The sequence below is a fragment of the Sceloporus undulatus genome, chromosome 6 (assembly GCF_019175285.1).
Source record: "Sceloporus undulatus isolate JIND9_A2432 ecotype Alabama chromosome 6, SceUnd_v1.1, whole genome shotgun sequence".
NCBI classification, from domain to species: Eukaryota; Metazoa; Chordata; class Lepidosauria; order Squamata; family Phrynosomatidae; genus Sceloporus; species Sceloporus undulatus.
In genome coordinates, this window is record NC_056527.1 from 6,316,540 (window position 1) to 6,344,024 (window position 27,485).

General features: G+C 42.2%; 1 protein-coding gene across 1 annotated transcript in view; it reads right to left on the reverse strand.

The window, feature by feature from the left end:
- Nucleotides 1-10,351: 10,351 nt before the first annotated feature.
- The window catches only part of GHRHR (growth hormone releasing hormone receptor), a 28,892-nt gene continuing 11,758 nt past the window's right edge, over nucleotides 10,352-27,485 (reverse strand). The window contains exons 3-13 of the mRNA XM_042472196.1: nucleotides 26,437-26,544; nucleotides 24,431-24,528; nucleotides 22,816-22,913; nucleotides 21,770-21,902; nucleotides 20,426-20,579; nucleotides 20,123-20,183; nucleotides 18,316-18,385; nucleotides 17,673-17,764; nucleotides 17,018-17,147; nucleotides 15,354-15,395; nucleotides 10,352-13,361 (exon numbers count right to left, since the gene is read on the reverse strand). Of these exons, the coding sequence (XP_042328130.1) occupies nucleotides 13,236-13,361; nucleotides 15,354-15,395; nucleotides 17,018-17,147; nucleotides 17,673-17,764; nucleotides 18,316-18,385; nucleotides 20,123-20,183; nucleotides 20,426-20,579; nucleotides 21,770-21,902; nucleotides 22,816-22,913; nucleotides 24,431-24,528; nucleotides 26,437-26,544 (1,112 nt within the window). The 3' untranslated portion in view covers nucleotides 10,352-13,235. The remainder of the gene's footprint in view (nucleotides 13,362-15,353; nucleotides 15,396-17,017; nucleotides 17,148-17,672; nucleotides 17,765-18,315; nucleotides 18,386-20,122; nucleotides 20,184-20,425; nucleotides 20,580-21,769; nucleotides 21,903-22,815; nucleotides 22,914-24,430; nucleotides 24,529-26,436; nucleotides 26,545-27,485) is intronic.

Genomic DNA, 27,485 nt, shown 5'->3' on the forward strand with positions numbered 1-27,485 from the left:
AATGGAACAAGATTTTTGACATCCATAGACAGGGGCTGCATCCACACTATAGAAATAATCCAGTTTGACACTGCTTTAACTGTCATGGATTCATCCTATGGAATCCTGGGATTTGTAGTTTGATATGGCATCAGAGCTCTCAGAGAAGGCTAAATATCTCACAAAATTACAAATCCCAGGCTTCCATAGGATTGAGCCATGACAATCAAAGCGGTGTCAAAATCTGCATTAATTCTGCAGTGGAAAGTGAAGAATGTATGATAGGAGGAGAATCAACTCCTTGGAAATGTGGTGCTGGGGTAGAGATCTGTGGATACAACTGCTAAAAAGATGAATAAATGAGTCCTAGAAGAAATCAAACAAATCAGATCAAAGCAGTGAACATGCTTTTGTGGTTTGAGTGACTTTGGGGACTATGATTTTGAGGACTAGCATTCGATTCCCAGCTTGGCCATGAAGCCCACTTGAGCAAGTCACACTATCAGCCTCAGAGGATAGCAATGGCACACACCCTGAACAAAGAAATCCCCATGATAGGTGAGCCTTAGGGTTGCATAAGTCAGAAACTACTTGAAGGCACACAACAACAACAACAACAACAACAAACAACAGAAGAAGAAGAAGAAGAAGAAGAAGAAGAAGAAGAATCAAGCCTACACTCTCCCCAAAGGCTATGATAACTAAGGTGAGACTGCTGTACTTTGGACATATCATGAGACTCATTAGAAAAGACGATGAGGCTTGACAAGGGAGAAAGCAGTAAGAAAAGGGGGAGACCCCATTACAGGTGGATGTACTCAACCAAGGAAGCCACAGCCCTGAGTTTGCAAGATCTGAGCAGGGATGTTGATAACAGGGTGACCTGGACGTCTCTCATTCTTAAAGTTACCGTAAGTCACAGTTGACATGACAGCAGTTAACAACAACCAAGAACAGGGGTGTTCAAGTAGTGGAGTGAGTCTGCCTCTTCTTCCTATCATCACTTTAAAATTTAATTATTTTACTTTTGTTATCTGTAAGCCTGCTGAAGAGCTTTACCCCTGAACAGCAAATTCTACAAACAAACAAAGGCTTGCTCACTCTCTAGCTGCATCTGCACTGCAGAACTAGTGGAGTTTCACACTGCTTTAACTGCCATGGCTCAATGCTATGGAATCATGGGAACTGTAGTTTGTTGTGGCACCAGAGCTCTCTGACAGAGAAGAAAAAGGGGTGGTACAGAACGGCATCTTTGGCTGGTCTGGGAGCAGAATCAGGGCGTGGCGTTGAACCACACAACGTGTAGTGTCACTGCACTCCTCTGTACTGCATCTACATGACGCAGCACCAAAGGAGCATTGAAAAGCTGCAAAACTGCAACAATGGCGCCCTTTCCGTGGTGCAGAAAGGAGCCACTTTTTGTGGCTCCTTTATGCACTGCAGAAAGGCAAGATTGGGGCTGTGGCATATGGTCGCCACAGCCCTGATCTGGCTCCATAGGGGTGGTCTGTACAGCCCCTAAATGTCTCACAAAACAACAGTTCCCAGAATTCCATAGCATTGAGTCATGGCAGTTATAGTGGTGTCAAACTGGATTATTTCAGCAGTATGGACAACCCCTCTGTTGCCTCTGCTCTTCACAATGACAGTCATTTTTGCTGGTAATTTAATTTTTGAAAACTGGAACAGCATTCAGCAGCCTTCTGCCATGATTTGAAAACCCTCTCTGAACGTCTGCCTTAATGGGCACAAGGAGATTAGAAAATTCTGGTTTTGGGCTGCCTAGATAATGAGCCGGCTCATTCATGCAAATCAAGGGTCCCTCGTCTCAAGCATTGTTCATGTGGCTTTGAGGTATCACTTGAGAAGAGGTAATTTCTTCTTGTTTTTCCTTCTGATTCCACATACGCACAGAGAGAGATGGAAGGGAGGGAGCTGATGAGGCGAGGGCAAGGATAACTGCATCGAGTTGCTAACTTCCCATTGAGAAGTCTGAGCATATAACAGTCCTCCTAAAATGGTCTCCCATATCTAAATAGGGTTGTCAGGTTTCCAGGCCAAAACATGAAACTTGGGGATAGCACCTGTGATGCCATGATTATGCGTTAAGCCCCAAGCACAGTTGCTTAAAGGATAACATCCAAGCATACGCTGAGAGGACGTATTCTCTTCTTTGGAAATTAAGACAGAAATCTTGTCATTCTAACTACTCACAATGTCCTAGCTGATTTGGAAAATTCAAATGGACACTCTCAGGCATTCATATAAGAGGATGTTCTGAACCTAAACCCAATTCCAATCTTCTCAAAAGATTCATTTAGTACTGACAGTGGTGTATACCACTGATACAGATTAGCAAAGTAAAGCTTGTATGTGTCTTTTAGCTGATGAGGATGCACCAGCCTCTCACAAAAAATGGAGGGAAGGGACAGAATCATAGAAACTTAGACTTGGAAGAGATCCCAAGGGCCATCCAGTGCAAATCCCTTCTGCCATGCAGAAATACACAGTCAAAGCACCCCCAGCAGATGGCAGTTTGAAAACTTCCAGCAAAGGGGACTCCACACTCCAAGGCAGTAGCTTCCACTGTTGAACAGCCCTTACCACCAGGAACTTCTTCCTAAGATTTAGGTGGAATATCTTTTCCTGTAGTTTGAATCCATTGCTCTGTGTCCTAGTCTCTGGAGCAGCAGAGAACAAGCTTGCCCCATTCTCAACATGACTGCCCTTCAAATATTTAAACATGTCTATCATGTTACCTGTTAACCTTCTCTTCTCCAGGCTAAACATACCCAGCTCCCATAAGGTTTGGTAGTTTCCAGACCTTTCATCATTTTGGTCGCCTTCTTCTTGTTAACATCCTTCTGGAATTGTGGTGCCCAGAGCTGGACAAAATATTCTAGGTGCGGTCTAACCAAAGCAGAATAGAGTGGCACTGATGTTGTTGTTGTGTGCCTTCAAGTCATTTCCAACAACCCCAAGGAAAACCTATCGTGGGGTTTTCTTGGTAAGTTTATTCAAAAGGGTTTGCTATTGCCATATTCTGAGGCTGAGAGAGTGTGAGTGGCTCAAAGTCACCCAATGAGTTCATGTGGCTGAACTGTGATTTGAACCCTGGTCTCCAGAGTCCTGGTCCAGCCGTCAAACCACTATACCATGCTGGCTGTCCCAGTACTATTACTTCTCTCAATCTAATTTCCATAGCAAGTCATAATGAGAGGGGAAGGATTGGAACAACCAGACTATGGATAACTGCATCAGCTCTCTGGGTTTATTGTTCAGTGTTCTTCCACCTTGATGTTACAGATCGGCACATATTTATCTATTTTGGGGTGAAGGGGTGGCGTTCTCCTTTTCATGTTCTTGCTCCCCGTTGCTTCTTGTCAATCCTTAATGGGTCTCTAAGTGCACTTTTTCTGTTGTTCACTAGCAAACTGTAAGTAGCTTTTAACTGCTGGCTGGATTTTAATTTACCTCTCTGAGCTTTAAAAGCTTTGGGAAGAGGAGAGGGAGAGGGAGCAAAAGACTGAAGAGCAGCTTTTAATAAAGGACAGACTATCAGAGCAGTAATGATTTCCCTTTTCTCCCTGTCTCTTCAATGGCTGCAGAGAACGTGATTTAATTTGATTAATTTTCAACTCATATGCAGCAAGCTTTTCTCCTTTCCCATTTCCTTTCACAAATCATCTGGAGGAGAGAGAAAAATTCAGGCACCTTTTTGCAAGAACTGCCTACGATGGGGGAAAAATGACAGTCATTTAATCTTCTGATAACAAGCCATTTGAGACATAGCAGTATGGTCATGACCAAAGCTTAGAAATGGAGCTTGGGAGTTTTTGGGCTTCAACTCCCAGAACCCCTTAGACAGCATAGCCGCTGGTCATGATCTGATTCTAGAAATAGCATGACACTACTCCTACCAAGGTGCCAGCAATGGATCTGTAGACTTTAAGAAGTTCAGAGAAATTGAATAGAAATCTGCATGTAGTCAATGGGAATGGTGGGAGACTGAGAACAAATGAAAGAACTTCTGTACACAACTGATAGCTTAGCTATGGCATTCCCTACATGAGGCACTGTCATGGCTCCCAGCTTGGATAGTTTCCAAAGAAAATAAGAAGAATCTATAGAGGATAGTGCTATCTTCTATGGCTACTCATTACGGTATCTATTACGTATTTTCTCCAATATCAAAGGTAGTAAGTCCCTCAATGATCATTTGCTTCGGGACAACAGTAAGACGGGTAGCATATCCATGTTTCATGCTTCCCTGAACTTATCTGGATGGCTTTTGTGAGACCAGAATGCTGTATTAGAGAGGTATTTGGTTTGGTCCAGCAGGATACTTCTCACGTACTTTTGTCCTCAAGTAACATGAACCAACCAAGTCTAGAATCCAGTTAGCATACAACTTCTCTGTAAGTTCCCCTATGTGTAGGCTTGTCTTTTTTTCTTTTTCTTTTTCTTTTTTCTTTTTGGCCATTGTGTGAACAATGTATTCAGTTCATGGCTGCATAAGCAGAACTCCACAAGTGTAACTGTTATGCATGCAGCTATACATTCTTAGATTGTGCATAGCTATGTGTCACTGCCTTCAGTACTCCACCTGACTCACTGGGACTTCAGAAACAACCCCGTCCACTTCCCATTATACAATGGTGCCATAAGCAAGCACAATGGCAAATGTATCATTGAGTGCCCAGCAGTGGTGTAGTGTAATTACATATGTGTATACTGTACTCACACAATGTAGATCCTAAGATCTCAGCCACAGTTTGATTGCCCCAAAGAGAACTTGGTTTTAGAAAGCTTTCCTTTATCAACTAATTGGTACAGTAAAATTTTCCAGGGACTTGTTTACACTGACCAAGAAAATCTGCCTTACCATGCATTTTCCTGATCTGCAATGACATTGCAGCAATCCATTAACACAACACACCCTACAGACACAACAAGTGACTTCGGTCTAACTGTTCACACATTTCTTTTGCTCTGCTCTTTTCTGCCTTCCTAGCATGCATCAGCCTATCAACCAATAGCTGTTGTTGCTTGCCTGTGAATCTAGACCACTTTGTACTCTGGTTGGATGTCCATCCCCATCCAATCCCTTTCCCCCCTTTGCCAGCCTAATGAGTGGAGGGGGCATTTGAAATGCACACACACATTTATTCCATACTGTGAAATGGTTCCTTCTCAAAGATCATAACTGGTTCTTTCACACTTTGGGTCAGTAGGAGAAGTTGATGTTGATAAGTACTGAGGTTTATTCAACAACCAGATATGTTGCATGCCTGTGTTCAGAGCACAACCCTTATTCTAATTTACTGGGACTCTATGCCCAAACCTAAGCATCTTCTTGTATATGCACAAATATTAACAGATCATTGCCTCCAGAAATCTGAAAACATCTTATTGGTTTCTGTTGTCCAGACTTCATTTTTCGGTGAAGAAAATTGCATTCCTCTCCAATCCAACCTCAAGTGGAAAAGCAGAAGGACATGCACATAACGCGTGGCAGCTCTTTGGGCATTTTCATCTGAAAAGGAAGGCGGACTCACTCTAAGTGGGAAAGCGACTTACCACTCATGTAACACTTTTGATGCACAAAGTGCTGCAGAACCTTTATTGTGTTTCCCATGACAACAGCACTAGGTGCTTCGTGGTCATTGTTATTTGATGGACAGAGAAATGAAGGTGCATTTGAACCAGGCTCATTTCCCACAGCAGGATTCCAGTCCACTCCAGAAAATTCGAGAAATAGCCATCTGATTTTCACCTGGTGTCAACTCATGAAACATCCCAGGTTCAGTTCCTGGTAGCCAATATCTCACTAAAGAGGCATGTGCTCTTTTTTTTTTCCTGGTACTCTATCTATGGGATTAATAACTCTTGCCTTTCTACAGTTCTTAGCCCAAATCTTCACCCTTTCTGTGAAGAATTTCACTTTACCTCTTAATTGTCATCTCCAATTTAAATGGACTTTAAGAGACAGGTCTCAGATGGTCCTGGAGATCCAGAACCCCTTGTTGGTGTCATGTGCTGTCAAAGCGGCTTTGAATTATCTTCACCCAACGAATGGAATTCTTCCGAACAGCTTCCCCTGGTTTCCACCTTGTAGAAGCTTGGCATCACTTTAATGGTCACAACTCTATCCTGTGGGATCCTGGGATCTGTAGTTTGGTGAGGTACCAGAGCTCTTTGTCAGATCAGGCTGAATACCTCACCAAACTACAAATCCCAGGATTCCACTTGAAAAATAAAGCATGTGAGGAGATGCAAGAGGGTAGGATATGAAAGAGACACTCTTCTTTCCTCTCCTCTCCACATTCTCTGTACTTTCCTGCATGTGGACACAAGTGCGGTTGAATCCAACCAACTAGAAACAAATACCAATATTGTGTTATTTCGTAAGATGCCCCTCGGGATATTGTGTGGGCGGCTTTTTCAGGATGGACTGGCTCTTATTAACATTTTTAAGAGGTAGCTTCCTACTCAGAAACCATACTTACAACTTCCGCATGACATCTTTAGGTCACCCTAATTTGTAATAATGTCAATGTATTTCTTTAAAAAATAAACTGTAAAAGAGAGGAGTGAAGAGGCAGAGAGACTATATGTATTCCACATTTGTGATTCACATTATCACTGGGATTTCCATTTGACCATCATCCAGAGTTTCCTTCGTTTGCAGAACGATCACTGGTCAGTTCACCCCATTTACTTTTACAAGTTCAGACTGCATAAAACCTGTTAACAAACAAGGCACTGGGAAAGTGACTCCTTCTTGGTCAAAACCAATACTTGCTGCAACAACCATGTTACTTTAAGCATCTGTCTGCCACTTAGTGGCTGAGTCATGCAATAACTACTCCTCTTTAAAACACAAAATGTTTAAGGGCTTCAACGGGTAAGGATATTTTCCATCTTCCATATATTTTAGTAAGACCAAGAATCTGATTTGCAAGTTGCTGAACCTCTGGGCAATAGGAAACAGTTTCTTCAATGTGTGAATTAAAACCTAATGCAGATTCAGCACCCCACTGACACTATTTTTCTGCTCTCGTGTGCATGGTTATTCTTTCTTTCAATTACTCCAGAGATGGCAGAGGTGGTTTAGCATGTAAAAATCTCTGCAAAGCTAATGTTGGTTGTCTCCGGTTTCCCCGTCTGTGCCTTCAAGCCACTTGTCGACTTATGGTGACCCCATGGATTTCATAGAGATTTCTTAGACAAGGAATAATCAGAAATGATTTTTCCAGTTCATTCCTCTGGAATATAACCTACAACACCTGGTATTGTTGGCAATCTCCCACCCAAATTATCAATGAGAAAGAACGATAATTTCTCAAGTAAAATATTTAAAGCTTTGAAAAGCTCAAAGAGAGTTTTAATAGGCCAAATCAGGAACAGATAGTTGCTCCATTATAATGGGAAAGTGAATCCAAACTGGGGCTGCTGCCACGTTGCAGAATGAAATTCCCATGTTTGGCTGACAAGACAGACATTGCTGAATGAGACAGACCCTTTGGCAGATTCATAAAATCATGTGAGTTGGAAGGTATCTCAAGGTCTATCTAGTTCAACCTCTTCTCAGTGAAAGAATCCACTGCTAAAATATCCTTGAGAAGCAGACAGACAAATTCTGGGTTTAAAAAAAAACTAGTTAAGAAAAGAGGTAGGCTGCTGCCACACTGCAGAATTAATGCAGTTTGACACAGTAGCCAAAATGAGCATCCCCTGTGAAATATTTGTTGCTCGCTGACTAGAGATGTTTGTGAGAATGGAAAGCTGGAGGAGATGTGGAGCCCCCTTCTCCACTTGACTGAAGAAGTGCCCTTATTTTTCTGAATGAAGGGCCGGACCCAAGTCCACCCGCACACGTCCCAGTTGTTATTATGAGGCACTCAGGAATGATATCACCATCCAGTTATACCAGAGGACTTAATGCTATTAATCAAGAGCTATGATTATCAACTCCAAATCAGCAGCCCTTGAAAGCGGGATCCTGAGTCATGGGGAGAAGGGGGGCAGAAGAAGGGCTGTTTGATGAAAATTGCCATCTAATTTATGAACCCGAGGCCAATTGCCAGACAAGAAAAGAAAGCAGGCAGAAGGGTTTCTTTTCCCATGTCCAAACAAAGTTCATTCACTGTTTTGTCTCATTAAGTCCAAGGAAGGATGCATTGGGGAGAGGGAATTATTTATTCATCAACTGACATTTTCATCCTGTTCTTTCCCAGGGGCAGGCTAGCCAAGATGGCATGCCTAGTATTCTTTGTAATCTCCCATTCAGCAGTTGCTGGGGCTCAAAAGCGCAGGGTGACCAGATGTCCTCCTTTTCCAGGACATGCCCTACATTTCAGCCTTTTGTCCAGGAGGAATTTGCAAAATGCCCTCTGTTTTGAGCATTACAAAGAAGCAAGAATTTATATTTCTGTGAGTGTTTTTAGCTTTTATCTTGAATGTCCTATATTTTCCAGTGTCTTGTCCTCTTTTGTGGTTAGGACCTGCAAAAGTATCATAGATGGAGCTTCATCAGCTGCTTGAAAATCATGCTCCATAGACCAAGAGTGGGCAAAATGGGACCTTGGGGCCACATGTGAACCTCCAGGTTGTTTTTGCTGCCCTCAGCCCTTGGATGTTCCAGATAACCCTTTTCTCATCCCCCAAAAGGGCTGAATGATAGTGATTCCAGAGGCCAGATGTGCATCTGAACAAAAGCAAAATTTTATTTACAGAGTTTAAAGATAAAACAGTTATTTACATATAATTTTGGAAACGCTACACACTCTCCTCTCAAGCTGAATCAGACCCTTACCAACCACACAACTCAAGCGCCTTTCTCTCACTCCATCTCCAGTCTAATTCAACTCAAAACCCTCTCAGACACATTTCCCAGCTTCAGTCTTCTCAAACCCCAAGCTCAACTTCTACACACCATTTAAACTCACTGCCATTCAGCAAGTGCCTCATTCAAATCTCTCCAGACATTCCAACAAACAGCATCTGCTTCAACACTTCATTCTCACCCCACTCCAAGCAGCTACTTACCTCATACCCATGCAATAAATCAAGCAACATTTTTATCTACAAACCCATGACATCCCACCCAACTCTATTCCAATCCTAATGGGTTGCATCTGCCTTGCAGAAACTCCTGTCAGAAATGTCCAAAACTGTGGCTTATTTATGGCAGGGGAACCTACATGGGTCTAGCAACAAGACTGGGAAATTAACCATCCCTTGTAACCTCGGTTGGACTGTGATCTATTATATGTGATTTGAAAAGAAACTTACTGCCATTTAACAGAAATGGATTGTTCCAAGTTTCCTGTTTCTACATTTAATGCATGAAGTCAGTACTTGGGTGGGAGATGGCCAACAAACACCAGGTGCTGGAGGCTATATTTCTGAGGAAGGAACTGTCAAAATTACCTCTGAATTTCCCTTGTCTAACAAAATCCTATGAACCCTCCTCATCCTTCTGTTTAGAGAGAAGCAACAAAGCCAAAAAACAAAACAAAACCCTGTGTTTAATATTAATCATATGAAGATTTCCCATACCTTTGATCAAACATTGATCAGAAGGTAGATTGCAGTCAAGAAATCTGAAGAAGACTGCAAATGGGGAAAGGGAGCAGTGAAAAAGCTGGAAAAGATTACAGAGCAGTGATTCCCCAACTTTTTGTCCTCCAGGTGTTTTGGACTTCAGTTCCCGGAAGCCCAGCCAGCTTGGCCAACAGTAAGAAATTCTGCAAGCTAAAGTCCGGGGGGGGGGGGGTAATGTTTGAGAATCACTGTCCTAAAGAGTAAAGATATATAACTGGGCACTAAAGTTCGAATCGTCCAAGCCATTATATTCCCCATCACCATGTACAGATGTGAGAGCTAGACAGTGAAGAAAGCAGATGACAAGACAATGAACTCATGTAAGATGTGGTGCTGGAGAAGAGTGCTGAGGATACCACGGACAGCCAAAATGGCAAATAGGTCCTTGAGCAGATCAAGCATGAAATCGCCCTAAAAGCCAAGATGATTAAGTTGAGGCTGTCATACTTTGGGCACATCATGAGAAGACATGAATCACTGGAAAAGACAATAATGCTAGGAAAAGTAGAAGGCAGCTGCAAGGGAGGAAGAATACATGCCAGATGGATAGACTCAGTCAGGGATGTCAAGAGCATGAATCTACAAGACCTAAGCAGAACAGTGGAGGATAGTGGGGCTGGAAGATGTCTCATCCATAAGGTCTCCATCAGTCAAAATCAAGTTGAAAGCAGCTAACAACAACAATATTTATTCACAAACCAGACTATGAAGAAGATATACACACATGATATATATATATATTTAAAAAGTAATTCATTTGGTATGATTTTTAAAATGTCAAGTCAGACATTTATTTTTTATTTAAGTCTGGATGAGGGCTTTTCACATTTAAAATTTAAATTGCTAATGCTTTATTCAATTATCTATTGCATTTATAGCTCTCCTCCCCCTCCATTAATGGGACTGAATCTACCTCATAGCAGTATTGAATGCAGAGTACAATTATAACATGATACAATAGTAAGTCTTACAAGAGAATTGTAAGCAATTTTACAAGCAAATGTTAAAACAGTTTCAAACAATGAAGTACAAGTCATATCAAATTTATTTAAAAGTAAAGCTTCGTTCTTGGATGTTACATTTTTAGAATAAAGCTGGCTCAGGCTGCACTGCAGAAATAATCCACTTTGACAATGCTTTAACTGTCATAACTGCAGCCTATGAAATCCTGGGATTTGAAGTTTGTTGTGGCACCAAAGCTCTTTGACAGAGAAGGGTAAATATCTTCCAGAATTACAAATGCTATAGCTACAAAACTACAAATCTTAGAATTCCTTAGCACTGAGCATTGAGCCACGGCAGTTAAATCAGTGCCAAACTGCATTAATTTTGCAGTCCAGAATTAATTAAAACTACAAGTCCCAGAATTCCATTGCATTGAGCCATGGCAATTAAAGCGGTATCAAACTGGATTATTTCGGCATTGCAGAAGACTCCTGGGTAACACTCCAGGAGTTCACTGACCTGAAATCCTCAACCCATTTTACCATATTCATGAGTAACCTTGCGTACATTTGGCCTGTGTAAGTGACACACTATTAGCGTCTATCGGATCTTGGCTAAAGTGAAATGCAGCCAAACCAGTCCACTCCATTTCCGATATGCAGCAAACATTTTCAGTCAAGCAGAAACAAAACTGTCAGTTATTAGCAACTGGAGGCATGATGTTCTTTCTTCTCATCCAAATATACAAATCAAATTGTGCTGCATTTTAAAGCTGACACACTCTCCAAAGCCCCCCGAGACCCATTTCCAAATGCAGATTGTTTTCTTCACAACTTTTATGGCAGTGTCAGGTTTTCAGTCCTGGTGCCTCTTGGCGGGAAAGGAATCCTGCTGAAGTGGCATCATTGCTTTTGTCAGGGCTTAAAAACTCAATTAATTGCCTCTGGGTTTTAATCCAAATTAATTCATGTTCTTCCTTTGCTGACATTATATAAGGCCCCAGACAACATGGAGGAACTCTCTCCTCCTGATACATTTACATGGATGGGATGAAGTTAATGCTTTCCACCCATTAGATATGCACTCCCTTTCCTTTGGTGACACCAGACGAAAATCCTCAACCCCTTTCTAGTGCCTATTAACCCCAAATGCCCTCCAAATAATTAAAATTAATGATCATATCCCTGTCTGAAGAAATGTAAGGAATCTTCTGGAGGGGGTTGGAAGGAATAGTGTTTCCATAACAACTCTAACATGGAGTCCATTCAGTGGCATAGTACCTGCTTGAAGATTATGGCTTGTTATTCCACATTTTGTGACATGGAAACAAAAGCTGAGGTCGAGGAGGGCTGAGGGTTTATTCAACAATTGGATGTATTGTAAAATGGGAGGCACAGTCTCAAAAAGCATTAGCACAAGTCTAATCTGCACTGCAAAAATAATGCAGTTTGACACCCCTTTAACTGCCATGGCTCCATGCTATGGAATACAACAATTTGTTGACTCAAATTCAATTTGTGGTCTACTAGGACTCCTAGCAATAGCAACAGCATTTACATTTCTATACCACTTATCAGTGAACTCAGCACTCTCTAAGCGGTTTAAAACAAGTTGGGTACTCCTAGATCCCTTTCATATGTAATCTTGTTAACCCAGCTGTCCCCCTCCTGTATCTATGCATTTCATTTTTCCTCCGTAAGTGTAGTACCTTACATTTCTCCGTTTTGAATTTCATTTTGTTAGTTTTGGCCCAGCTTTCTAATCTATTCAGGTCATCTTGAATTTTGATCCTGTCCTCTGGGGTATTAGCTACTCCTCCTAATTTGGTGTCATCCGCAAATCTGCATAAGCATACCCCCTATTCTTTCATACAAGTCATTGGTAAAGCTGTTGAATAGCACTGGGCCCAGGACTGAACCCTGTGGCACCCCACTGGTCACTTCTCTCCAGGATGAAGAAGAGCCATTGTCGAGAACCCTTTGGCTTCGGCTTTGGGCTCTACAATAAACCCTTGTAGAGAGTGGCTTCCAAGACAGTTCACCAGATTGCCAGTAGCCAAGACGGTGTGACAAATAACCTTTCTGTCACACATAGCCCCCTGGAAATTTTTCTCCCCACTTTCTTGAACTATTGCCATTGTAAAAATTTGATATTCCTAGGCTCGGGGTTAAAAGCCAGTGTGATGTAATGATTTGAGTGTTGGAGTATGACTTGCCAAATCTTGCCAAGAAAACCCCATGATAGGGTTTATGGCAGCCTTAGGGTTGCCATAAGTCAGAAACAACTTGAAGGCACAGAGCAACAAACAAAAGCACTTGCTCTTCCAAGCAGGAAAGTCCAGGGTTTGAACATAGTAGCCACCTTCACAAAAAGCAAGGTGCCCTTCCAGTGAGTTGCATTTCCTTCCCCCATAAAGCATGAAAGAACTGAAAGGAGCAGCAAATAAGTGCCATACAACATTTTGATTTTTCTTTTTACAAGAGCAATTTTTTAAAAAATCCATAAGGAACAGCTCTGTACCAAAAAAAAAGTCTGCTAATTCTATGCTGAAAAACTCTGAGCAAATTCAGATGAAGGGCATTTGGGAAACATCCGTCCTATGAATGTTGAGCCTTTAGAAGTTGAAGATGGTTGTGCCAGACTGTCCTAAACTCAAAGATGAATCTGGACATGCCCATTCACCATTTCTTTTTCCTTACGGGTTAGCACACAGAAGCTGTCATCTTGATCCCAGAACTTGATGGCATCGTCCATCTTGTCCTCTTCCTCCAAAGAGTCATAAATCCATAACTGTTGCCTCGCCATTTCCGACAAATTTCAGCTTGAACCTTGAAAGTTGTTTTTTAAAAAAAAAAATCCACACACATTTATTAGAGAGCTAACATTTTAGTTTCTAGACACAGAGGCAGTAACAGGACAAAGACAGAATCATCTTGGTAACATACACTAGTGTACCCAGGGAGCCCTTTCACACTATGTATTTATAGCACTTCAATTCCACTTTAAGTGCCATGGCTCCATCCTATGGAAACGTGGAGTTTGTAGTTTGGGGAGGCACTAGAGCTCTCTGGCTGAGAATTCTAAATTCATTAGGATGGAACAGTAACAATTAAAATGAAATTATAGTGCTATAAATCAGTAGCATGAATGGCTCCATCTACAACAGGTTTCCCCAGTTTACTCTGCATCTACACTGTAGAAATAATGCCATTTGACACTGCTTTAACTGCTATGGCTCCTCCCTTCAAGATAATGGGATTTGTAGTTTTGTGAGGCACCAGTGCTCTTTGGCAGAGAAATCTAAAGACCTTATAAAACTACAAATCATAGGATTCCATAGGATAAAGCTACAGCAATTAAAGTGGTGTCAAACTGCATTATTTCTACAGTGCATATGCACCAAAAACTGCCAGATGGCTCAAGATGTAGGTCTGCCTTTCCTCTAGAAATGGCCATTGGTAGACTAGGGCTGTATACCAGGACAACCCAGCATCCTTTTCTCCCAGACTTGCAGTCCCCCAGAATTAATGCCACAGGAATGGACCAATTGGCTTTTAAAAATTCTATTTTGTTGCTGTTGTTCCCAGTTCTCAATATTGGATCAATGTTATTGAAATTCTTTCTTTTTAAAAAACAAAAAACAAAAAAGCCAGCCAGATTCAAAATTAGTTTTTAAAACTGAACGAAAGCTTAGGGGGACATTTGGTAACCCCAGGAGCCATGGAACATACTGGGCCTTTGACTATTGGAACAAATCCAGATGGAATCTATTTGAATATTCAGTCTGTAACATTTTTATGAAGGGATAGAGAATTCCATAGCAGTTTTTTTTGAAATCATTCTATGCTTTTATCATCCACCTCTGTTGTTAGACAGAAACTCCCAAGAACCCCGGGCAACATAGCCAGTGGTGAAAAAATGCTGGGAGTTGCAGTCCAATGACATCTGGAGAACCATACAGTTCCCACCCTGATCTATAATAGGAATTATGCATATATATAATACAGGTGGCCTTGCACATTTGTGACTTTGCCTTTTGCGGCATTGATTATTCACAGATTTGATTAATATGTTCTCTCTAGGAATCTCTAGGTCCTCCAGCATGATTCTGTGGTCAACATCTACCAGACACTGTGCTGAAGGACCTAGAAATTTCTAGAGAGAATACTTCTCTAGACATGTGTAGGTCCTTCAGTGCAGTTCTGTGGTCAACCTCTGGCAGATGTTGACCATAAAATTGTGCTGGAGGACCTAGAGATTCCTAGAAAAGTGTTCTCTTGGATAAAAATATATAGTGAGGGGTTTTTTTTATTCGCAGCCCACTTTCACTGGGTCCTGAGCCCCTAAACCCAGCAAATTTGGCAGGTTCACTGTATATATAAAATTAAAATTAGTAGAGAGATATATCAGCCTTCCCAGCTCATAAGATCAAGAGAGCCTGCCTGAGTTTTGAGATCTTTGGAGAAGGCCCTTATTTCAGTCCCACCACTTTCTGATGTCTATTTGTTGGACTCTAACCACTCATCTCCAGAATACTCAGCAAAAATTCAAGGAGGAGAGCAGCATTAATTCATACAGCCACTAGAGGTCCACCTCACACAATGAAAAAATTGAGCCATTGCACACACACACACCCCTTCCTTCATGGAGTTACTATCGTTCACAAATGTGTGTTCATATCTGAATTTTGAGTTACTAGCTTTTCTTCTCTTAGAGTCATGGAACCATCATGGAACAACTTTCTTCTCTTGTGACAATGGTGTTCATTCGCTTGCTATCATGGAAATGACAGTGAAGGCAAAAGAATGCAGTTCCCTTACCTCTTGATTTAGGAAACAGTATAGGATGGCAACAATGAAGCCCTAAGAAGAAGAAACAGAGATGCTAAATGAGTGAACAATAGGAAGTAAAAAAACAGGAATCCCAGCATGGTTTATTTGGACTCCAGCTTGATTTTCTTTGCAGGCCTGCTCATATGGAGTAGGGACATTTACAAAATGGTGAAAGCCAAGCTTGAGCTCCTAGCATCTCTAGGGAAAGGGATGAATCTGAATCAGTGCATCTTGGTACTGCCAAGATAAGATCAAGGGGGCTGAGACCCTGTTTCAATGTCCTTTCGTACATGTCTTTATCTAGATGCAGTGTATCTATATCAGTGATTTCCAAACTTTAGTCCTCCAAATTTTTTGAACTTCACCTCCCATAATTTCTGACTGTTGATGAAGCTGGCTGGGGATTCTGAAGTCCAAAACACATGGAAGACCAACTTTTGGGAATCATTGATCTAGATGGAGCATGTCCAGAGGAGGGCCACCAAAATGGTGGAGGGTCTGGAAACCATGTGTTATGAGAAGAGACTTAGGGAGCTGGGTATGTTTAGCCTGGAGAAGAGATGGATAAGAAGTGATAAGATAGCCCTGTTTAAATATTTGAAGGGGTGGCATGTTCAGAATGGAACACGTTTTCTCTGTAGCTCCAGAAACTAGGACACAGGGCAACAGGTTCAAGTTACAGGAAAAGAGATTTCACCTCAATTAGGAAGAATTTCCTGACATTAAGAGCTGTTTGACAATGGAACACACTCTCTCGGATTGTGATGGTGTCTCCTTCTTTGGAGGGTTTTAAACAGAGGCTGGATGACTATCTGTCTGGGGTGCTTTGGTTGTGTCTTCCTGCATGTTGGGGTTGGACTGCATGGTCCTTGGGGCCCCTTCCAACTCTATGATTCTGTGATTGTATGTATGTGACCTCCTCCATAGGAGGTTAGACTTTGCATGATAGTGAGTCCCATCTGGTGGTGGTGCAAGGCCAAAAGGAGGACATCTTGTGGCCAGATCAAGCTTCTTCCTGACCCAAGGCATGGGGGGCATTCAGAGTATTGTCTTGAACAGTCTCCCATATGGTGTGACCTAGGGATGCCATACTTCATGCCTTTCATTCTCTCAGGAAAGAAGGAATCATTTTACTACTTTTCTCCTCTCTGAGAGAAGGTTATCAAAACCTGTAAAGTTTCTGAAGACCATGTGCAATTCAGGACTTATTCTTGGGGAAAGAGGGTTATGCACATGTTTTTCCCCTCAGAAGCTGAGAGAATATGAATTGTCCAACTGGCCATCCTAATATTTAATTAATTAATTAATTAATTGGTAGCCGCTGTTGCCAAATAAAACATGACAGTTACCAAGGTGGCAATTTGCCACCTTATCATTCAGTGGCCAGATGTTACTGTTTTACCCGTTCATGAATGAACATGTATTCTGTAGACATCACCTCCAAGCTAAATGCATTTTTCAACTTATATTCATCTTATTCAATGTATATATTAATCAATGTGCCTATACTGTATAGTTGTTCTTCTTGCTTCTCTTTGGGGAGAAGGTAGTTTTTTGCTTTCCCCCTTTTCTTTTTATTGTGAGTGTGTGTCTATTAAAGTCCAATAAAATTTCAATTAAAAAAACAGCTAAGAAAAAACCCCACACTTCACCTGGAATGATCCAATACAGAGCTCCAAGTAGAGTCGTAGCCCCACATTAGCATGTTCAGGAAGAAAGTTGAAGAAGATATAGTGCGTTCCAAACAAAGGGATGAGGAGCAGAGTTGACTTGGAGAGGCGCCTAATATGAGGAAAGAAATGAGAAAAGAAAAAGGAAACAAGATGTCATGTCAATTGTTGTTGATGTTGTGTGCCTTCAAGTTGTTACAGTGACTCAAAGATGAACCTATCACAGGGTTTTCTTGGGTTGTGTATGATTCAACCAAGGTGGGTTTCCATGGCCAGAGTCATAGTCCAGTGCTCAAACCACTACACCACACTGGCTCTCTACAATCGTCCATATAGATAATAAAGGCCAATAGAAGGTGACCATATCATGAGATCTAGAGACTACCCATATGCTGCATTTTCTGGGTGTGCCTCTGATTTGCTTAAATTATTACTGCACTTTTGTAGGGAGCACTTCCATTTCCCTTCCTTCAGTCTACTGCCAACCATGGGGTGATCCAAACTTTTAGGATGCAAAAGAAAGAGAAGCATCTCTCTCTCTCTTTCTCTCCCATTCTGTGTGTCTATGTGTGTGTTTCACTGACACATGCTTCACTCTGCAGCCCTCCTTTTGCATTATTCACCTCCACTCAGTTACCTGTATTGAGAAGAGTTGTTGAAATTGATCTGTCTTAGGTCCAATTTTTTAAGCAGGATTCGGATGATGTTGAGAAACAGAACGAAGCTGACCTGTCCCAAGGGTTTCAGATTATGGTGGTAGTCGTGGTGAAACAAGAAAGAGAAGGACACCAAGAAAGAGAAGTAGAGAGAGAATGGGGGGGGGGGGAGAAAAAGGAGGCACATTTACCAAACAGTTTGGTCTGAAATTTAATTTGCCTTTTAATTTTAATTAAATTTAATAAGAAAGACACCTTTCTGTTTAAGATACAGCATTTTCTGCAGAGAAACATTGTTTTCTGCCCAGTTTTCAGTATAGCGCACTGTTTTCCACACATGCACATACATAAAAGGGGCAAATCATGTGTAGGCTAAGTCCTGCTAGGATTCTTTTCAGTTCTGGATTCTCCTCACTGGGGTTTTCCAACATTTGAAAAACAGGTTCTTCCAGCATTTTGAATACTTTAAAATATCCATTTCATTCTAGGTTTGCACACTCTGTACTCTTTTCTAACGTGTACGAATTGAGTCTTTACATTTCCACACAGAGAGAGAGAGACCCTGCCATTAAAGTCACAAATCCATACCCCAGATCTGGACAAAACTGGAAATTTAATACATACTCCGACAGAAAGGATGATGGGTCCTTTGATTAGCCACCAGAAAGGAGAATCTTGGTTGAAATCCCAACACCTGGAAATAGCACACAACCATGAACATGACAAAACAACATTTATAGGCAAATAAATATCATGCTATTTCTCTACTTTCTTTATCCTTTCTCTCTTCCCCTTCTCCCATTTCTCAAGGTTTAGCCAAGCGCTAGCATTTCAAAATTAAACTTCTTTTTAAATAACACACACATTAATATTACCAATGGTGCTATAAGGTCTGAACTATAAAGATTGTCTGGACTCATTTAGTTTTGTCAGACAAAAAACAAATCCCAACAGCTGGGACTACAGGGTTCCAGCCACACACATACACAACACAACACAATGCACATACAACCATACATGCAGAAAATGCCAGTGGTTGTCTGTGAAATCCTGTGAAACCAAGGTGGACACTTATTCACAGACAGCTTTGTCATCCTTACCAAGTCAAGCATAGCCCACCAAGCACCTGCCATTTCCTCTGCAAAACCCAGAAAGCCTTGGCACTTAATTGAGGGCTTGTCTACATTTGTAAAAATAAAATAAAAATAATAAAAATCCTGAACTAAGCCCAAAGCCACTTCTGTCTACCCTCGCAATGCATGACTGCATCCGGAGAAATACAGTTTTCCCCTGTTAATCCAATTCAGAGTAAGCAAAGTTAGGGAAAATCCCTGTGTCTCCTTGAAACTCCAGGGTGAACATGAGATTTTGGGCTTGTAGAAACATGTGTCAGGCTGGAGATGTCACAGCCAGAAGACATCCAGCCATGCATTCAGGGATCCCCTCTATTCTTTCTTCTCATTGATAGCATTGGTGCCCATTCTTAACAGGAGTACACCTGGCAGCTTTTCCACATTGCTCCTGCCACTGAGGAAGAGGTGGACAGTGGACAAGCCAGAAGAGCTGGTGTGGTGTCAGCCCAGCTGGCCTGTGTAGACACCACTGCAGTGCCACAACAGGTTCAGCCTAAGTGCATGTAGCTGCCATCCACAGTCAGTCTGGAGCATAATGCCATAGGACATGCCCACTAGGAACAGTAAGGCAGAAGGTGAGATCATGCATCCATGCTCCTGTGCAGTTCTGCTGGGCTGCTTCGACCTCCCCACAACTTTCCATACAGAGAGAGAAGCTTCCCAGAAATAGATGTCCACCTCATGGTCACTCTCTGGTTGGAGAAGGGCACTGGGTACTCAGGGGACATTTGGATGCTCTTCTGCAGCTAGGGACAACAACAACTCTTCCTATGGCTGTTCTTCATTCCTGGCTGCAGCTGGACAGTAAGTGGGTATCTCCCCAGCCACTAAACGGTTGAAGGAGCACAAGCTTGCCCTCTGAAATGGATTGTGGGGAGGCATTGCGCAAAAGGTACAGCCCTTTTCGTAATGAACTTTAAAAAGACCTAGATGTACGTAACTTCAGGTGAGTACATCACCACCAGGATTCTGGCCATGATTTGAACAAGCCTAGATAACTTTCCATCTGGGCTTACCTATCCTAAAGACACCAGATCTTGTTAAGCAAGGTCATCCCTGGCTAGTACTTGGATGGGAGACAGCCAATGAATACCAGGTGCAATAGGCTGTATTTTAGTGGAAGAAATTGGCAAAATAACCTCTGAGTACTCCTTGCCTAAGGAAACCCCATAAAATTCATGGGGTCGCCATCAGTTGACAGGCAGCTTGAAGGCAGAAACATACACAGAGATTGCTCTCCAGTCTCTTTCCAGCTTGTGTAAACACTCATGTGACTTTGATAAGTAGTCATTACTCACATATTGTCTTCAAGATGACCCTTGACTAATATCCACAGTATGATAAAAAATGTTGGTACACCTGTACAGATAAAAATAGAGTACAGCAATGTTGATGAATGTACCTGCCCATGGCTTCTTCAGAATCATAGACTTTTTCGCCTGTTATGCATAACATCCTTGAATGTGGAATAGTAGGAATGTAGTCAAAGATGGTCACAAATGTTATGATCATTGATGGAAAAGAATGCGTTGATACTGCTGACTCATTAGAAAGCGCTTTTTACTTGGTAAACAGTGGATCCTGCACAAAAACAAACTTACCCCAACCAAACAGAACAAGCCACCAGAAATATCTCCTTCCATGGGGAAAGAATGTGAGAAGCAGGCAATTGAGGTAGAGCGCTTCCACCAGGAGCCACATGAAATTGGTCATTGTGAAGTAATGACAGAAAACCACAGAGATCTTGCACTCCGTCTAAGGAAGAGGACAAGTGAAAATTCAGATCAGTCTGTTCATTTGACTAGTATAGCTCTGTGCAAAAACTTTTTTAAAAGTCACAATATTTCTGAATATCGCACTTGGGATCCTATCTTCAGTGACCCAAAGTGATCTAGTTGACACAACATTTTGTTGACACTGGTCTTCCTTAGCCTGCTGCCCTTCGGATATGTTGGACAACAGCTCCCATCACTCCCAGCCACTATTTCCAGCCACACATCTGGAGAACACCCACTGGAAAAATCCAGTCTATGTCTTGGATAAGAATGAACTACATTATCATTTCTTTGGGAGATGATAATGTGGATTGGAAAGAGCATCTCTCATGATAGGAGAATGCTGAGGTCATCTAGCAAAATCAGTTCAGGGCAAGTAAAAGCAATGCTCTCTTCACAAAGCACCTAATACATTTCTAGACCAACATCCTGCAACAGCATGACAGAGCATGGCACCCCATCAATGTCCTTGTGACCCTCTTTGCAATCCAACCCAAAGCAATCAACCTTGTCCATGCCTGACACCCCCACAACTGATCAGTGCACACTGCCCAGATGCAGTTGCACAGAGAGAGGCCAAAAGGTATCACTCACCCACATCTCCAGTGAGTATGCAGGAACTTCAGCCCACCCCAGCCTACTCATTGGCTGCATCCACACTGCAGAAATTATCCGGATAATTCTGGGAATTGTAGTTTATTGAGGCAGCAAAGCTTTGCCACATGGGGTTTTAGCCATAATCCACAGTGATTTGTATAGAATCATAGAATCATAGTTGGAAAAGACATCAAGGGCCATCCAGTCCATGCAGGAAATCTCAATCAAAGCATACCCGACAGATGGCCATCCAGGCTCTGTTTAAAGACCTTCCAAGGAAGGAGACTCCACTACACTCCAAGGGAGTGTGTTCCACTGTCAAACAGCCCTTACTGTCAGGAAGTTCCTCCTACTGTTGAAGTGGAATCTCTTTTTCTGGAGCTTGTATCCGGGTGCTAATCTCTGGAGCAGCAGAAAACAAGCTTGCTCCCTCCTCAACATGACATCCTTTCAAATATTTAAACAGGGCTATCATATCACCTCTTAACCTTCTCTTCTCCAGGCTAAACATCCCCAGCTCCCTAAGGCGTTCCTCATATCATGGGAGAAAACTGCTGCTCAAACACATCATACCGTGGAAAAGCTGCAATGGTCAGTGTTTTCTGCTTGGAAAAGAACTGCATCCTTGATGAAGACAGCGACAGCTTTCAGGATGAAGGTGAGAAAGAGGTGGATGTGGATATAATTTCTGGGGCAATGGAGTCTCCTACAGAGGCAAGAGCAGAAGTGATTAGAGGCTGGGCAAGTGGAAACTTCAGCCCCAGGTTGTCGTCTGAAATTGTTATAACATTATGGCCTACTCTACAGAGTTGTAGTAAGAAAATAACGCTATATATGCAGTAGGTGATCAATCATGGTGCAGTGGTATGAGGGCTAGACTATGAACTGTGGAGATCAGGGTTCAATTCCCCACTTGGCTATGGAAGCCCACTAAGTGATCTTGGGTGAGTCACATGCTCTCAGCACCAGAAAAAACCCTGATATGTTCACCTTAGGGCTGCCATAAGTCAGAAACTATTTGAGGGCACACAACACCAATGTGCTATATATGAGTATTCATCTTCGCTTCTTTAATATTAGCATGTGTCCAAGACTTGCTTTGTGTTTTTCAATGATACCTGACATGTTGGCAATTTTAAAAAAAAGAAATTTGGTTGGGCAAAATCTGCAAATTTTCACAGTTTAGTTGTTTTAATTTTTGTACACTATCTCCCTTTCCTTTTCTAGCATGTCTCTTCTTCAGTGGAGATATATAAAAAAATACTCACAAATGTTATAAATCTCCTCCAAAAATAATGTCTTGACACACTGAAACACCCCATCAAGAACATTTTTTGACTGCCACAAGATTTGTTTCCACATTGGGGCTGTTTTCTTGAAATAAAATTACCCAAAAATATTTCTGTGCAAAATTCTATTGTTAGCCCCAGCTAAAAAACAGCCATTGAATCAGTGGGATTTACCCAATGTCTTGACTCGCTGTTCAATAGGTGAAGGGATCTTTGGGACTAACCAAGAGGATCTAGGCCATAAATGTTATAAATAAGGAATTAAATGCATATATTCTTCAGTTGAATTGGTCCCCACCACTTCTACTCCTCTAAATCCTATGAACATACCTGAATGCAATGAGGACTGTGATAGCCATAACAAGAGATGTGATAGAGATGCTGTAACCCACAGTGTAGATGGTTTTGACTGTTGATAGGTAGGACAGCTGTAACAACAACAACAACAACAACAACAACAACAACAAGTGCTCAGACTGAGATTTAGAAAAAGAATCACTTTTGTAGAGGTAGGGGAAAATGGGCTGCTGACTGGCATTTTCCTCTGTCCCATGCTCTATAACATTTTTCAGAGCCTAAGTAGGCTTGGAAAAATCAACTCATTTGAAATGTAGAGTTGGAGGACAGTTCTATGAACATCACGGACTGTGAAAAAGACTAATGAAAGGGTCCTAGAACAAATAATAGAATCATAGAATCATAGAGTTGGAAGAGACCACAAGGGCCACCCAGTCCAACCCCCCGCCATGCAGGAACTCTCTATCAAATCAGGCCAGAACTCTCCCTAGAAGCCAAGATGACAAAACTGAGGCTGTCATACTTTGGTCATATCACAAGATCACGTGAACCATGGTGGGGGAAACACACAATGTTATCTGAAAAATCAAAAGCAAGTAGGAAGAGAAGACAACTCTTCAAGTGGATTGATTCAACCCCAGATGTCACAGCCCTGAGTTTGCAAGACTTGAGCAGGGCTTTTGATGAGCAAGGTGCTTGGAAGTCTCTCCTTCACAAGGTTATCATAAGTTGAAACCATCCTGACAGCAATAAATAATTCAGCCAGAGAGGTGTTTTGAACTACACACCCCAACTGTAGCTTATAACTATTGTAGCAGACTTTTATTTTGTCTTCAGAACTAGACCGTAATAAAGAAAGAACTGAACTGAAAAGGTCAGATTTTCAAGCTCTTGGAAGGACCTAGAAGGGGAAATAAAGCTCATCTTCCTCAACATGTGGAACAGATTGGAACTTGGCTAACTAAAGTGTACAAACAAAAAAGAAGTCCACATGGGATAAGTGCTGAAAGTGTTTCAAATGATCATCCACAGGGAAGAGGAAATGGCCGCCCACTGGGATCTAACAACCAAAGGTGCAGAAGAACCAAGCAGGAGCTCTTGGGGAACTATTAAGAACATGTCAGAGGCTCCCACCAGAGTCCTAGGATAAGGAAATGCTAGACTCCTGGCTTGGAAGCCAAAGAAACATTTGAGCTAATAAACAATGTGAAAGCCAAGGTGGTATATTGTAAAGATAGCAATAATGTGAAGTAGACGAAGTCAACAAAAACTTGTGCTATAACTTCTTTCATACAGTTAGCCTCAAAAGTGCTACAGGTTCTCTTTGCATACAGCTAAAGCAGTGTTACTCATCACATGAATCATGTATGCCACAATAAGTTCCTTGGAGGGAAAGGGTGAGGAAAATGAGATAAATAAATAACTCTGGTATCTAAATCTAAGGTAGAAGAATCCCTCTCAGATCTCAGATGTTTCTGTGCAACAGTCTCTCAAAAAGGAAAGTTTTGCAATTGACGTAACTCAAAAACATCATTTCTTGTCAAACGTCTTTTCATGGACAGTAAGAACCCTTGATCTCAAGAGGAAAAGCCGTCTTCATTTGCTTCCCTCTAATCTTAGCGTGTTTTGTTTCTATCTCTCTACTTACTTCATCAAGCGTATCTTCATCTTCCATTGGACATGCAACAGAGTATGGTGGGAAAGGTTCAGACCAACCTTGTGCTGTGCAGGTTCTTTTTACTGACCCTATAAAAAATCGAGTCAACAGTTCAGATGACTTCATGAATTCCAAATTGATACCCAAAGCATCATCCTTCCACTGCTCAGATTAGGGATGTAAGTCTTCTCTTATTTTAATAATAATAATAATAATAATAATAATAATAATAATAATAATAATACTGTTTATTTATAGCCCACTTTTCCAGGGAGATCAAATCGGGTTACAACAAGAGTACTAAACAATGTACAATTTACAACAGTATCTACATTATAAAATCTCAAACAAATACAACAAATTTTTAAAAACAAGATAAAAATTACAAACATTAAAAACCACAACAATAACTAGCTTAAAAGTGCTAGTGTAACGGGGAGAGGGCAAATATCACAACGCCTAGGGGAAGGCCTGTTGGAAGAGGTAGGTCTTCAGTTTCTTCCTGAACAGGTCAAAGGAGGTAACTGAGCAGAGCTTGCCGGGAAGAGAGTTCCAAAGCTGCGGGGCCGAGTTGGAAAACGCCCTCTGTGCAGTCACGGTGTACTTTGTATCAGGAACCCTCAACAATTGCTTCCCGGCTGATCTGAGTGTGCGGGGCGGATTATATGGGGAGAGGCAGTCCTCCAAGTACCCTGGGCCCAAGCCATTTAGGGCTTTATAGGTAATAACCAACACCTTGTATTGGGCTCAGAAGCGAATGGGCAGCCAATGAAGATCTTGCAGAATAGATGTGATGTGGCTAGTCCTGGAGCACCCAGTGACTAACTTAGCTGCCATATTCTGCACTAATTGAAGCTTCCGGGTTTGGTACAAGGGTTGCCTCATGTAGAACGCATTACAGAAATCCAACTGAGAGGTCGCCAGAGCATGTACCACCGTTTCAAGGTCCCCCCGGCCCAGGAAGGGTCGCAGCTGGCATATCAGCCGAAGCTGATAACAAGTGCTCCTGACTGTCGCATTCACCTGAGATGTAAGAGTAAAATACCAAAAGGTTTCTCCCTTGGAGTTTTCTAGGCAGAATTAGTTCACAGAGGGTTTGCCCTGATTGCTGCAACAGGGAACACATCCGCTGTTGCCTGGCTTAGGCCTGAAACACATGGGTAAAATGACGCAACTTCAGGTTGCGTTGAGGGTGTGCCATTTACATGATGCACATCCTGAACGTGGCCTGAAGCTGCATGGAGGCTGCATTGTTTTCAAAGAACTGGGCCAAAAAGGAGCAGATAGAATCCACTCCTTCCAGCAGCCCAGTTTAGGACCACAGCAGCAGCCCAGATTGGGACTCGGCACATGTGGTTGCCACGATCCCAGTGTGAATGGCACTGGTGCAGCCTTCCACGGCTCTATTCGGCTCATCTGTTTCAGGCCTAGGTCTTTCAGTTTCTTTTTACCCTTTGCCTCCTTCTTCATTACCTTAAGCCCCCTGTCTATCCTTTATTTTTAGTTCTCTGTTTGTCCAGGATTTGTGTCCTTATTCGTGTTTTTTCTTTGTGGGGTAGCTGGGGGTTGTGGCCCTGCAGGTTGGCTTTCCAAAATGACTGTCTGATATGGCAACCAATCCCTTTTGATTTCCCTTGGGGTCCGGTGTTTCACCCAACGGTGGTTGAAGAGGTGTCACAGGTCACCTCAACTAATCACGCACCAGGTTCCTACTCCTCTTCATTTGCTCAGGTCAATAAAAATGGCCTTGTTTAACCCTAAACACTGTGTCTGGTCTCATTATTTCATGATTGATCAAGAAACAGCCAGTGCACATAAGAAGTAACTGGTGGGTGCATTGGAGCACTCTTGCCAGTGGCCTGATAGGCATCTTTGCAATTCACTAACAGGATTCCATTGCGCCTGTGCAACATAGCCAAGGATTCATAAACTCATGCGGCATAGACCATACACAGCCAATGTAAAACACAACTGGGTCCAAGCACAAGCCCCCTCACCTGGCTGCTTTGTGAAGTGAAGGAGAATTCCTGGGCAGGCAAAGGTGAGCGTTTGTCCAGGATTTGTCTCTGGCCAGCATAGGAGACGGTCCCAAAATTTCTGACAACCTCAAAGGAGACAAAAAATGTATAATCTCATCCATGTGCATTGGAAATGGGAATATAAATATTGGATCAAACTGAATCACACCCCAGTGATGAATCCAGTAAGAGGTTCATCTTGATCTTTCAAAGAGTTATCCAAGGTGCTGAATGCTATCCCCAAGACAGACACTATCCCCATTAACAGGATGTCAGACCATGCATTTATAACCTGACTCAACAACCGCATTGTGAAGAGTTACTCTCAATAGCATACTGTTTTCTGCATTTATTTTCTGCACCCTTAGAGGCTTGATTGATGGAAATCTGACACAAGGTTTTCTCTGTAGTGGGACTTCAATTGCAGGAGTCCCTTTCAAGGGAAGTCAGTTTGGTACTGTCCTTATTGAGTTTCAAGTAAATTCTCTCTCCGTCTCTGTCTCTGTCTCTCTCTCTCTCACACACACACACACATACACACACACACACACACACACACATCTAACACAGGATAATACCCTCGCGCCTGAAGAAGTTGACTTTTGTCAATAGATGCACAATAGACACCCTAAGATGCCATATGTTTCTTAATGCAAGTTCCTAGTGCTTAAAAAGTTTCTTTTTGGACTATAAAAGTTGGCTATGCTAGCTTGGGGATTCTGGCAGTAATCCTGGATTTGAATCCTGTTGGCTAATCCCAGGTAGAGTACTCAATTGTTGGATCTCATTGGCCCGTTACACACGGGCTAAAAGGTACGTGCGAAGCACGTACTAGGCTTAAGGCGGGGCGGTGCTTCTGCACCGCCCTAACCCTAGTGCGCGCTGTGCGTGCACAAAATGGCGGCGGCCGTTCTGCATGGCCGCCACCATCAATACATCATGACCGTGCCACCTCCAAATGAGTTGTGACGTATTGGGGTCGCGGCAGGGCGCCTAGGGCACCCTTTCCGCAACCCCAGAAGGAGCTC